Genomic DNA, 14616 nt, shown 5'->3' with positions numbered 1-14616 from the left:
AGGCATAAAGATTGGAGAGAATTTGGTGGTAGCTGGCATAATTGATCAACTACCACAATCTTGGAGGGAGTTCCAAAAGACTTTGCGGCACAGACAAAAGGAGACATCTTTGGAGACTTTGATCACACGCATCCGTGTGGAGGAGGAGGCTAGAGGACAAGATGCACTCATGACACAAGAGAACAATGATAATTCCACCACAAAGTTAAACCTTATTTCAGCAAATAATAATATGCCTAAAAATCATTTCCCTAGAAATGGTTAATTAAAGCCTAAAAAAAAGGCCTTTAAAAATAATAATAGACCTCAAGGAAGAGAAAACCCAAATAAAAATTACAATAAGAACCAAGGACCCCCTTCACAAGATCAATTTAATAGATCCTGTTTTGTCTGTAGCAAGAATGGGCATATTGCTCGATTTTGCAAATTTCAGAAACGTGAATCTGTCCCACAGGCTAATGTAACCGAAGAGCCTTTAGTGGCGATGATTACAAAAATCAATATGGTGCAATATGTTGAAGGGTGGTGGGTAGATTCTGGTGCTAATAGACATGTTTGCTATGATAAAAATTGGTTCAAGTTGTACACTCTTTTTGAAAAAGAAAAAACTAATATGCTTGGTGACTCTAGCAAAACCAAGGTTCTTGGGAGTGGTGCATTTTCACCATATATTCTAAATCAGTCTTACACATGCCCTTTGATTACTTCTATAACTTCTCCAGTTATGATCTGGTTCCAGAAAGTTTTAACGACATGTTTTGCTATGATTGCATTTAACAACTATGTTTTTCAACTGACTGCTTCTAGTTAAATGATAGAGATGCTTTATGTTCCTTTAAACACAAAAATATTTGAATATTTTAGAATAATTGCTTAGACCTAAGAGTAATTCCACCCCCCCCCCCTTCCTCTTTAAATTTCAATTTATAAACAATCTATTCTTTGCACAGAGGAACTTCTATGTATCACTAATTACCTATGCTAGTAGCAACACCTATATACGTAGTGTCAGGGTCCGCTTCATTTAACGTCATGCACATGTTTTGGAGAGTCTAAATCTTCTGTCTCACTTTTCCTGTTCCAATAAATACTCCACAAATACAAATATGCCACATGTCCATTTATTTTATTTAATGCTAAATTTATGCCTTTTATTATTATAATTTCCTATCCAGACTTGGCTTAAGTATAGTGATCTAGTGCATTGATTTCCTCAAAGTATTATTTGTTGGGAAATGTTAAACAAGCATCGTGCGATGTTTGTTAAGATTTCTTTAATGAGGGTCTCATTTAATAAAAAATTAAATAAAAAAAAGAAAAAAAAAGTAACCCCACAGTTTATTCTAATTTATTTTTCTCTCTATGAAGTTGGCTCTACAACTTATAAATCTGGAATAAAAAAAAATTACAAAAAGACAAAAAGTTGCCAAAAAAGTCAAAAAGGTTGTTAACGGGCACCTTAAGGTATTCGTTAACACAAACCTTATTTTTTTAGATATAATTACAAGCACATGGGGGAGGTGCCAATTCAACTATAAGCCCTTGGCTTTTGACCACATTATCATTGTAATGAGTAAGTACATTCGAGCACTAGATCCAAGAAGTACCCCTCCTATCCTTTTTTTTTTTTTTTTGATGACTTACCCCTCCTATCCTAATATGTAATTGGATTGTTCAAATTAGAAGATTAAGAGCAATTGCATCAATGGGTGTAAAATTTCTTCTATTTTGCAAAAAAAAAAAAAAAAAAAAATCTATTTTACACACCCACTTTTACAAAATACCCACATCAGTTTATCTATTTTAAACATTTATTCAATAAAATATTCATTCTTTTACATTTTTTATTATTTCCTTCACACTCCTCTCTGCCCTCTCACAAACCCAACACAACTCAAAATCACCAACAGCTAGCCACCATTAATGATCAATCCACACCCATCATCAACCCACCCAGCCACCATCGATAAGATCAACCACCATTATCAACCCGCCCAACCACCATCATCAAGCAATCAGCCTCCATCATTAACCCAACCAACCACCATCATCAAGCCAGCCTCCATCATCAACCCACCCAATCACCATCATCAAGCAACCAACCTCCAATTAAAAACTCAAATCCAAAAAAATCTCAAACTGGTCAAATCAACCCAAATACATATGAAATCCCAAAACTCACTAATCAAACAAAGAATAAAAAAAGGATCAAAACCCACTCATCAAAATCCCAAAACCCACTTATCAAACAAAGAAAAAATAGAAGATGTGAAATCACCACAAAGATGGCAGGGGTGAGCGACAATCAGTGAGAGCAACAATCAGCGGTGGTACGGTTGCGGAGAGAGAGCTTCAAAGATTAGTGGGTTTTGGGAGATCAATGGCACGGCGAGAGAGCTTCGAAAAACCACAGCTGAAGTAAGGGTGAGCGTGAGGTGAGAGTGAGAGGGGCCAGAGAGAAGGAGAGAGAAAAATACTAAAATTATAAATGCAAAACTACAGTAACCGTGCATATATGTGGGTGTTTTTTTGGATATATACAAAGTTATGCACCCACTGATGTGGGTGTTTTTTTAGATAAAATGTGTAAAACTAACATCTTTTTGTATTTTGGAAACATTGATGTGAATGCTCTAAAGCATAGAAAATAAAAATGGACAATGGTCATCTTTTCCTTTAGATTATCAATTGCATTTTTTTTATTTTTTTATTTTTGAAATAAAACGTGGAAGTAAAATGGGGAAAAGAGACAAGAATCAATCTAGCATTTACCCAACAAATCAAACTTTTTATTTTTATAATTCGATATTTACAACAATAAGAGTGGTGGGAGTTGAACAATTTTCTTTTTTTGATAGGGTGGGAGTTGAACACAAATACATCCCATATATGCACAACATATATTTTTGGAAGGAACATATATGATATGATATAATATTCTCGACAAAAATGGTTATAAGAGCATTCATAGCAGTGGAGACATATTGCTATATTGCTAAAATTTAGCTCCACAAACACAAAAAGTAAGCTCCAGCAGTGGAGCTATACTTATTTTTTTTAGCTGGTTTGCTACAGTGCACATCTATTTATAGATGTGCACTGTTCATGAAAGCTAAAAAAAAAAAAATATATATTTTAATAAATTTCTCTCACCTCTTTCATTTAAAAAATATTTTCTCTTTCTTTCTTTCTTTTTCATTGTTTCTCTCTCTAGCTTCTCTTCTTTCTTCCTTTTTCCTTCTCATTTTTTTTTCTCTCCCTCATCTACTCTTTGCTTCGTCGACTGTTCTGGGTTCATCTTCATCGCCCAGTCTTTCATCGCCGATCTTTCTAACCAATCTTCATCGCCGATCCTTCATCACCCAGTCCTTCATCGTCGATCTTCATCGCCGATCCTTCATCGCCCAATCCTTCATCTCCGATCCTTCATCGCCGATCTTCATCGCCCAGTCCTTCATTGCCGATCTTCATCGCCGTCCCATCTCTGGGTTTCGTGATGGTGGTTTGGTTGGATTTCATGGTGGCTATGGGCAGTTGTTCTTGGTTGGCCATGGTGGTGGATCGATTTGTGGAGTTTTTATTGTAGTGGGATATTGTAGTGAGATAGAATATTTTATTGTAGTAGATATATTATTTTATTGAGATGTTTATATTATTTTATTGTATTAAAAGCTAAAATAGATCCACTGCTGTAGCATGTGTGTAGGTAAAATAGATAAAGTAACTTTTAGTAGAACTAAATTGCTAAATTTTTAACTCCACTGCTGTGGATGCTCTAATGATTGTATTGTATTTTGGGGATTTGAGTTGTTTTTGGTATAAAAGATCGACTTCCTGTGTATAAGAGCATTTGTAACAGTAAAGGTATAGATGTGCACCGTAGCTTGAAGGAAAAAAAAAAAAAACAATATTTTATTCGGTCAGACCTCATTGTTTCTATTTTTTATTCATTTGATCAAATCCGGTCATTCATTCACTCTCATTCTCACTCTCTCTCGTTCATCTCTCATTCCTCTCAAGCTCCACTCTCTCAACGTCGCTGCCATCGTCAAGCTCACTCCGGTACGGTACAACTTGCTTTTTTTTTTTTTTCATTTTATCAAATTCGGTCTCATTCACCCTCTCTCATTCACTGTCATCTCTCATCTCAAGCCTCTCAAGCTCACTCTCTTGACGTCGCCGGCCCGACCATCGTCAACTTCACCGCCATCGTCAAGTTCACTCCGGTCTCTCAAGCTCACTCTCTCAACGTCGCCGGCCCGACCATCGTCAACGACGCCGCCATAGTCAAGTTCAGACCCACGCCGCGGATCTGCCTCAGACGCACTTCTTTTTCGCCGATCCACTTCAGGTCAGCTGTCTCTGTCTTCTTCATGTGATGCTTTGGGTTTTTGATTTGGGTATAACATCCTCTTCCGCCGATCCGCCGATCCACTTTGGGTTTTTGATTTGGATCCACTTCATGTGGATGTCTCTGTTTTTGATTTTTGATATATGATTTTTGATTGTTGTTCTAGATTATTGGCTTGGTGATTTTATGTTATGAGATTTCATTTTGCTTTGTATTAGCTGTTTTGAGTTGGTAGAAATGGATGAATACGGTAGTTTTTTTAGGATTCTTAATGTTCCATATCTGATTTTGGTAGATTGATGATGATTATGGTTTGGTAAGTGTGAGTGTGAGTACTGAGTAGAGATATTAAGATGGTTTGTGATATGGATTTTGTTGGGCTCTTAATGTTTCACATCTGATTTGGGTGGATTTTGTTGGATATGTTCTGTTGCACAAAACTAGAAACGGAGCAAACATTTCTTGTGGTCATTTTAATGAGAAATTGTTAGTTTGGTTTTGAGATTCTCAAAAATGAATTTGGTGTTTTCTTTATCAGTGGGATTAAGCTATATGTCAAATTAAGTATTTATGCATAATCATGTTCTATTGTTATAATTCTAAGTATTTTAAGTTTTGATATAAATGTTTGGGAATTTTCTGTGTGCAAGGAAGTTTACATTTTTTTTTTCTAATTTTATGGAGTCATGTCGATGGTGGCGGCGGCGGCGGTGGCAGTAGCGGTGGCAGTTACAGGTGGTTGTGATTGTTGTTTATTGAAGTAGATATATTATTTTATTATAGTGGATATATTATTTTATTGTGATGTTTATATTATTTTATTGTGTTAAAAGTTAAAATAGATCCATTGCTGCAATATGTGTGTAGGTAAAATAGATAAAATAACTTTTGATGGAGCTAAAAAGCTAAACTTTTAGCTCCACTGCTGTGGATGCTCTTACAGCTATTAATAACCCACAAAAGAATAGGACACAGTGGGGTCATGTTGTTGAAGATATTAAAAAAGCCAGCTCTTGGTTCCAAACTTGTAGCTTCGGTCATGTCTACAGGGAGGGGAATAGTTTAGCCTATTCTCTAGCTAAAAGAGCAGTTTTATCTGCTGATTTAGATGTGTGGTTAGAAGAACTACCACAGGATTTAATTGATGTATTTCAATCTGATTTACCTTAATAAAATTGACTTACCTATTCCTCAAAAAAAAAAAAAAACCATTATTAAAATCACACTCAAAACACTCACTCAAACGCTCTCTCTTCTTCTTCTCTCTCTGCAAAACCCTCAAAAAATCCAAGAATTCTTCAAAGACTCTCTTTGAAGACTTGGACTTTGTTTCTCTGTGTGAAAATTGAAACGGGTCTTGAGTTTTTTTGTTTAGCTTTGTTGCTTTCTTGTTCCTGAGCTAAAAGAACAAGGGTGAGCTAGAGAGAGTGTGTGAGTGTGAGAGAGGAAAGAGAGGTTCTTGGAGTCAAACTGTGAACTCGGTTTGATTCAAAATGTCGACCTAGAATCGTCGTTCGTCGTTTTCTTCATCAACATCTTTGTCTTCGGGGATGTGACAAGCCTCGTCTTTGACATTGGAGAATCCTGGAAAGGCCACCATGATTCCACCTCACTTGGCCAAGAAGTGAATTCCGCTTAGAATGTGTCAGGTACAAGCCTGTACTCTTCAGCCACCTGTAGTTGGAATAATTTTTCTTGTTAATATTTTTACTAAGAGTACAAAATAAAGGACTATCACATATAAGGATAACACACTAGGGGTAAATGTTTACTTACGAGGCAATCATCATGCACGCGGCACCAAGTAACTGTAACCGTTGCCTATTCATCAAATTCCCTGAAAGATACCAATCTATGTAGTTTATGGTCAAATATAATGTGTCAGGTACAAGCCTATACTTTTCAGCCACCTGCAGTTGGAATAGAAGATAAACATATGTTACATGTACACCCTTGATAAAGTTACAATTATTAGGTGATCATATTACCGACAACAAATTTAATAATAAAAAAAATCCCAATTATTGAAAAATAATAAAAAATTATCCTTATAAATTTTATATCTCTTAAGGCATGTCTTCAGGGTATACAAAATATGTAAAACTATCAACAAAAATGAATTACCTCCACAAGCCAATCAATCTATATTGCACGCATGCTGGCATTGATGTCCTTTTGAATTTTGTCCATGAAGTTTGTAGAAGGCCTTTTCTTTCCCTAAATTTCCCAGAAATTAAACGGGTAAGAAAAATACAAACAATGGGAAACAAAATTTAAAATATGAAACCCATATAAACAATATATGTAGACTAGACTAGACTAGCTATAGATGCCTAATTATTATGAAAAATTATTATGAAAAGGCTTTTAGTAGAATTAGACTAAAACTAACATACCTCAGAGGCATGCTAGTGCTGGTAAATGTCACAAGCAATGGTTGCACAAAGCTGCGGTATTGCTTGTGATATTTACCAGCACTTGCGTGCCTCTGAGGTATGTTCGTTTTAGTCTAATACTACTAAAAGCCTTTTCATAATAATTAGGCATCTATAGCTAGTCTAGTCTACATATATTGTTTATATGGGTTTTATATTTTAAATTTTGTTTCCCATTGTTTGTATTTTTCTTATTTGTTTAATTCCTAGGAATTTTAGGCAAAGAAAAGGCCTTCCACAAACTTCATGGACAAAATTCAAAAGCACATCAATGCCAACATGCGTGCAATATTGATTGATTGACTTGTGGAGGTAATTCATTTTTGTTGATAGTTTTACATATTTTGTATACCCTGAAGACATGCCTTAAGAGATATAAAATTTATAAGGATAATTTTTTATTATTTTTCAATAATGTAGATTTTTTGTATTATTAAATTTGTTGTCAGCAATATGATCACCTAATAATTGTAACTTTATCAAGGGTGTACATGTAACACATGTTTATCTTCTATTCCAACTGCAGGTGGCTGAAAAGTATAGGCTTGTACCTGACACATTATATTTGACCATAAACTACATAGACTGGTATCTTTCAGGGAATTTGATGAATAGGCAACGGTTACAGTTACTTGGTGCCGCGTGCATGATGATTGCCTCGTAAGTAAACATTTACCCCTAGTGTGTTATCCTTATATGTGATAGTCCTTTATTTTGTACTCTTAGTAAAAATATTAACAAGAAAAATTATTATATTGCCAGCAAATATGAGGAGATTTGTGCACCCCAGATAGAAGAGTTCTGTAACATAACTGATAACACATATTTCAAGGAAGAGGTTGGTCCTGCCCTCCTTTGGCTGAATTGAGCTTTTTCTAGATGATTCTTGCATTGTTTCTATCCTGCCTAAGCAGCATGAACATTAGCATTTCGTATGCTGCAGGTTTTGCAAATGGAATCTGCAGTTTTGAACTACTTGAAGTTTGAAATGACAGCACCAACAGCTAAATGTTTCTTAAGGTAAGGGCTAGTTCATGACTATTGACTATACCTATGTTTTTCACGCATGCTGCTTCAGGTGGTGACTTGTGATTAATTGTGTAGGCGATTTGTTCGTGCTGCTCAAGGAATAAATGAGGTATTGTTCTTGGGCTTGAGTGCTCAATATGTTTGCTTTTGTATCTTCCCTGCCATATGCAAGGTCTAAATATCATCATTTTGTTTACACTATTGGGATAGTTCGCTTGAATATAATGCACCATAATTAATTCAATTATGGATAAAAGATTTTAATATAATGACTAGATTAGTAGTGAAAGGTGGTTGGGAAAAAAATAGCGATCATAATGGTCACTTCATAATATATATGTACACTGTTGGTTATTGATTATACTTGCCATGCCCTAACACTTTGATTCTTTGCCTTTTTTTTTTTTAATTATTTGCCATCTTCTCGGATTCCATCATTGCAGTTGGAGTACAGTATGCTTTGCTATGCTCCATCACTTATAGCTGCTTTGGCAATTTTCTTGGCCAATTATTTTCTTTTCCCTTCAAAGAGACCATGGGTATGTGCATGATAATAAATTGATATATTTCTTGTGATTTAGGTTATTGTTTTTGGTCGTAAGTCTGCATTTAATATAACTTGATTTTCAATTTGTTTTGGTACAGAATTCGACCTTGCAGCATTACACACTTTACCAGCCTTCTGATTTGTGTGACTGTGTCAAGGATCTCCATCGCCTGTGCTGCGATAGCCATAATTCTAGTTTACCTGCTATCAGGGAGAAATACAGTCAGCATAAGGTAAGAAAAGTTCAAGTCTTGTACTGTTTCTATCTCTGTCTCTGATAAATTATCAATCTCCCAAAAGATCAAGTTGTTAGTAAATGGTGAACTTAATCTCTCCCTAATAAGTGGTATGAGGAAATTTAAACTTTTTAAATCATATGCTCTATTACCTTGATAAAGTACCAATTCTCCAAAAGCTTAAGCTGTTTGTAAATCAATTAACCATTATTCCAACACTCACACACATGTCCACTCATGCTCTCTCAATTTGATTATTTTCACTTGAGAGACTGATGAAAGTAGGATTAGGGTGTCCTTTGTTGCAAGCATGTTGTGTCAGGTGTATTATAACAATAATCAAATAATTAATAGCTGCAATGGAACTGATCAGTTGCAATTGGATGAGCTGGTTGTGTAGTCCATAGTTTTAGATGGGTTAGGAATCAGCACCATCATTTTGCTGAAATTTGTATATTTTGGTTGATCTGCTAATGTCCTAGGTTTTAACTGAGATGTTTATTTCTTCCTCAGAACAAATATGTGGCGAAGAAGTATTGCCCCCCTACAATACCTCCAGAGTTTTTCCACAGTTTAAGTCACTAGACATTTGGATTCCTGGTCCAATGCTTCAGTTGGATATAGACTTGACATCAGTTCACGGATACTAGCAGCTAGTTGGTTCCAAGCAATGGAATTTTTTTTCTTTTTCTTTTCTTCCGTCATTTTGTATATTGTCTTCTTTTTCATGATTTCATTGTTAATGTGTACGTTGGTATTTTGTGCATACTGTTGGGGGATCTGCTGATTCCACTGATTCAGTGAAATGTAAACTCCAAATGTTGTATGATATGCCTTCTTTCTTTCCCAGTGCTTTCTCTGTTTATCCTAGAGTTAGATCTGCATGAAGCCAATATTTATAATGATTTTTAACAACTTAAATAGAATTTATTGACATTGAACAGGCATCTGCTGATGATGGTATCACACTCTATCCCCTTCTTTCTTTGTCAATTTTCAGCAAATTTTAAGAGGAAGAACATACTTTCGATTGGTTAGACTTCAAATAGAACTTCAACAAGAAACAACCTCAAGGAATCCTTTCAGGTGTAAACTATGTGGGGTTAGGAAATCATTGAGGCTTAGGAACTTTTTTACATATTCCCTGTGACATATAATCCAACAATTAAATTTTCTAAATTCACATCCAAAGTAAAGATATATGAGCAATTTGAAGAGGAACATTATGAGGAACAAAAAAATTGATGCTTAATCACAATTGAAACAGTCCTTAAATAGCAATATTGTGCTTGCAACCCAGTGAGTCTTGGCCTCAAACAATGGAAGAGGCTTGTTTAAAGAAGGGCAGAGATGTGCCACCATTATTACACCCTCCCACTACATTATCCTGAAACATTCATAATTTCCAGAAGTCTGAACCAGAGACATCAAACATCAGAAGCTCATCCATGTAATTAAAGCTTGATGAGAAAGTTTGGTCAGTAATCGTCTTTGGGAAAAATTGACGGCAAATCATCATTGGATTTTGATTCATTGCATTGTTATTCACAAAGCATCCGTCCTTGAAAGTTGAAAGGTTCTTCAAGAGCATTACTACCAAAAGCTTCTTTGGTCTTAGCCACAGTTGACACATGCCCTTGTGGTTGAGGGTGTGATGTCATTTTGCTTGTGTTGCTTACCATCATTGATAAACTTCTTTTTCATGATGTGATCCAACAGATTTTTTCATGTAATTATCTACTTTGATTAGGTGTTCTAAGAACCTTTTTTATTTATTTATTTATTTTTTCTTTGGAAGGAAGGCAATCTAAGAATTTTGAACGCTAACGTTAGAGGGATAAAAAAAAAACTCTGTCATGCTAGAAGTCTAGAACAAAGTAAATCAAGTGCGTAATTAACATAAAAACTAGTGCCATAAATCATAATTGATATGCAGTAGTAATATATTAATAACTATGGATTAATCATATCTTGATTGACGTATAAAAATCACATCGGACTTCAATTTAAGGTTAAAAAATCCTAAGCCTTATGAAACGTACAGTTAAGGTGGCGCCTAATTAGTAATTACTTAGGTTTTCTCACTTCTTAGGTATCCTTGATTTCTAGCCATCTAACCCTAAACAAAACTTCTTATGGGTTTCGATGCCCTAATCAATAATAAAATGGCTCTAAGAGCATCCGCATCAATAGATGCATAATTTTTGTCCATTTTGTAAGAAAAAACATGCTTTTTCTATTTTATACACCAATTTTTACAAAACACTCATATCAGTTTGTTTATTTTGCACATTTATTCAATAAAATATTCATTCTTGACTCAATACCTAGCCACCATCAACGATTAGAGCAGCGGCGATCATCAACCCAGCCTCCATCATTAACCCACACAACCACCATCATCAAGCCAACCTCCATCATCAACCCACCCATCAAAATCCCAAAATCACTAATCAAAATCATCAAAACCCACTATCAAAACCCACTGATCATTTCAAGGCAGTGGCACGACGGACTCCATTGTCCTACCTAGGATGGAATTCCAAGTGGGATGGCTTAGAGACACTTAAAAAGTCTATGTTAGCTTAGGGAATTCTATAACAATTCATTCATCATCATTGTTTTACTTTTGTGTACATATATATTTTTTCTTACTTGTTAACATTTGAGCTTGGCTGGCCTGCAAACTAACATGAATTCTTAATTGATCTTCCTCAGATAAAAAAGCCACTACCAAGAGACGAAGCTTGGTGAACTTCAATCTACTGAACCGAGTTCTACGGTTCAAGATCTTCCTACATCGGGATGGTTAGCTCCACGTGGTTCACGTGATTGGAGGTTTTAAACCCATCTCCAATCACTTCCAAGTGTCCAAGCACGTAATCAAGGCCTGAGACTCTCGTCTTGCCCTAGTTGATGTGGCTATTGAAGGATTTATACGCAAGCCTACTCTAGAGGGAACGCAATTAGTCGAGCTTCCTACCTTCAAGGAACCTCAACCCATCATAGAGGAAATTACATCCTCAAACAAAGAAGCTGAAACAGAATTTGAGAATAATACTTCAAAGAAGGACACTGAAAATCCCATCCGAGACGAGGATTTTGAGGTTTTTTACCGTACAAACGAGTCCGAGGAGGAAGGACTCAGCCCATAACCAGCTACAACCCTAGTTAGTGAGGACCAAGAGGCTATCGAAGTGCTTGAAAGGATGATGATAGAGAGGAGATTGCCAGATCTACTCTCCCTACTAGAATCCCATGCTAGGACCACAACTCTCGAGGTCCCAATAGTTCCCAAGCCTCCAACTCCAATTCCCCCAACCCCTACACAAAACGAACCAGCTAATAAAAAATGAAAAGGGACAAGAAAGGAGGTAAAGGCCCCATCAAAGAGGGCGAAGTCCAAGAGGAAGCACTTCTTGAGCCCACCAGGGTGGCAAAGATGACCCGAGCCTAACAAAGAAGGGGAGGGGAAAGCTCGAACGTTGTCTCTGAGCGACGATCTCGAGTTTTGAACTAGAATCCTGTACTTGAATTGGATAGCTCTCCTCTTTGTGAAGATGCTTTAATCCGTAACTTCGACGATGGAAGAGCAGGTGTTGATACCGTATTTTGTCTGCCCTCAATTTGCGTGCTGGACCCCAAAAAATCCCAAAATATTATTTTCTCTCCATGGGGCCATGAAAACATACAAAATGATGCGACGCAACCCATTTGGGCATCGGAGCACCCAAAGTGCCTATTTCAACTATAATGACCAAAATGCCCATAGTTAACCCTAGGTTTGACCGAAGGTCAAACGAGGTCAAAATCCTCACAAAACAACATTTTTCATAGTTTTATATCAAACCTGAGCTTCTCAGAGATTTTTAATAACTTTGACCAAGTTTGACCCAAAGTCAATCTTGGGTGGGCCCAAAAACCCTAATTTTGATTCGGCTATTAGAATGGGTTGAAACCAATGTCATTGCGAAGATTATCAAATTCTCATTCCAACAACTATTCATGGGTCGAAATCGACATTAGAACGGTCGAGATGTCACGAAAACTGGGATAATGCACCGATCGATGCACCACTAACTTCCGAGAGTCATAACTTTTGATCTGACCGTTGGATTTTCAAGATCCACACCTTTTCAGAAACAAGAAGTCAAGACCTTTCCAGACATGTCAAGATCAACCTAATCAGAGGAGGTTCGAGGCTAGCGGCCCTTCAAGGGCTGCCACTTCGAAATTTGTGTCGGGGCTATAAAAAGCCCAGGCACCCTTCAGACAGGAGGATGATCATTTTTTTTTATCTGGGTTTTGCTCTCTGCCTAGTTTTTCTACACATTTCTCCCCTCTCTTAAACACAAAAAAACACCCAAAAAAACACATCAAAGCTTTTTCATTCTTCTCTCTTCACCAAAAATACAAGGTATTGTTCTTATACCCAATCTTCTTTTCCTTGGTTCTACACTTTGGATTTGGGGTTTAGGGGTGTGGATTTAGCTTTTTAGCTACCACCCACACCCCTAACCTTCTAAATCTTTTTCTAGCATTTATGTTGCTCTTTTATGCCTTGATAATATGATTTATTGCTTTTTCTAGCATGTTTTTTGCTTTATTTGTGTTTTTAGCTTAAATCTCTTTGCTTTTATACTTTTTGCCATGTTTCATACTTAGATCTACATTTTTACATGCTTATATGTTTAGATCTACACGCTTTAGGCTTTATGCCATATTTTCCCATGTTTTGTGCCTCTTTTTGTTCTAGGATGACGTTAAGGTTATATGCTCATATGTTTGTATGATGTTGTTGGCTATGCCTTGCTTGGATCTATGTGTTTCATGTGTTTATTTCCTCGATATATGGTTAGATTCTTGTCATTACATGCTTATATGCTTGGATCCTTGTTCTTCCATGTCTATGTGTTAAGTTTCTACATGTTCACATGCGTGTTTCTATGCCTGTATGTCTAGATCTATATTTTCACACGCTTGTGCGCTTGGATCTATGTTCTCTAAATGCTTTATGCTATCTTCCATGTGCTTGTGCACTCCATGCTATGTTTGTGTGCCTAGACCTAGGCTATGTTTGTCTTTCTTTCTTGTGTTTTGGCCTATTGGTTTGGATCCGATCTAGACCCTACGGTTTTTGTCACTATCTGTACACCTTGGCTCACATCAAAGGGTTTGGATCATTCCCATTTTGCATGTCTATTCTTACTTGCTTCTATGCTTTATGCTTTATGCTTGTGTTGGCCTCTCTTGTTCTAGGCTTTGCCACGCTTGACGCCTTTAGCGGGTTTGTGGTTGTGTGGTTACACTTGATGCCAATGTGGCCTTGTTTCGATGTAACCATTTGGGATGCATCGCCATGATTTTGGTTGCTTTGTGCATACCTTTCCCCTCTTCCACTCTGTGCGATGATATGCTTACCATGCTTGCTTGTGCCACCCGTTGGCTTTTTGTGCATCTTTACAAGCTTGCTTACATGTCCATGCATGAGTTTTGCTTGCTAGTGTGTCGTCCATGCTTCAACACAATGAAGCTATGGATATCCGATCCAAACCTACATTTTCCCCCCGTGGACACCATCTTTTGTTTGCTTTTTCGCTTGTTTTCCTTTTTGCTTGTTTGCTTGCTTTCTAGCTCCTTTCTTTACCATGCTTATCATGCTTATCCGCTTTATGCCTTTTTGTATGCTCTTTGCATCTTTTCCTTCTATGGTTTCTTGTTTTTGCCTTTGCATGTACACATATGGAGCGAGGACGCTTGGAACTAGGACACAGTCTCCCAGGCGCAAGAAAAAAAGGCATGGAAGCAAGCATGTAGAGACAAGCCAAGCGGCATGTCCAGTAGATTTAGGAGTTTAGCCTTTCCTTTTGGGTTATGTACTCTTTTAAACCCCTTCCTTCCTCCTCCCTTTCTATCTTAGATGGGTTGTATTAGGTATATCATGCTGTGTACCATTCGTCCTCATCTCTAAAGTATGGCGACCCTTGTTTATTTTCCTGCACCTATATTTTGAGCCAT

At 36.8% G+C, this 14616-nt stretch overlaps 1 protein-coding gene across 1 annotated transcript; it reads left to right on the top strand.

The window, feature by feature from the left end:
- Nucleotides 1-6784: 6784 nt before the first annotated feature.
- On the top strand, nt 6785-9447 carry LOC115961618 (cyclin-A1-1-like). The gene is made up of 8 exons (XM_031080565.1): nt 6785-6844; nt 7244-7446; nt 7549-7624; nt 7730-7806; nt 7891-7987; nt 8259-8354; nt 8461-8595; nt 9112-9447. The coding sequence occupies exons 1-8, from the start codon at nt 6785-6787 to the stop codon at nt 9181-9183; spliced, it is 816 nt and encodes a 271-aa protein (XP_030936425.1). The 3' UTR covers nt 9184-9447.
- Nucleotides 9448-14616: the final 5169 nt, after the last annotated feature.

Source organism: Quercus lobata, chromosome 9 (genome assembly GCF_001633185.2).
Source record: "Quercus lobata isolate SW786 chromosome 9, ValleyOak3.0 Primary Assembly, whole genome shotgun sequence".
Classification (NCBI taxonomy): domain Eukaryota; kingdom Viridiplantae; phylum Streptophyta; class Magnoliopsida; order Fagales; family Fagaceae; genus Quercus; species Quercus lobata.
Note: the sequence above shows the minus strand (reverse complement) of the source record. Positions and strands in the feature narration are given on the sequence as shown.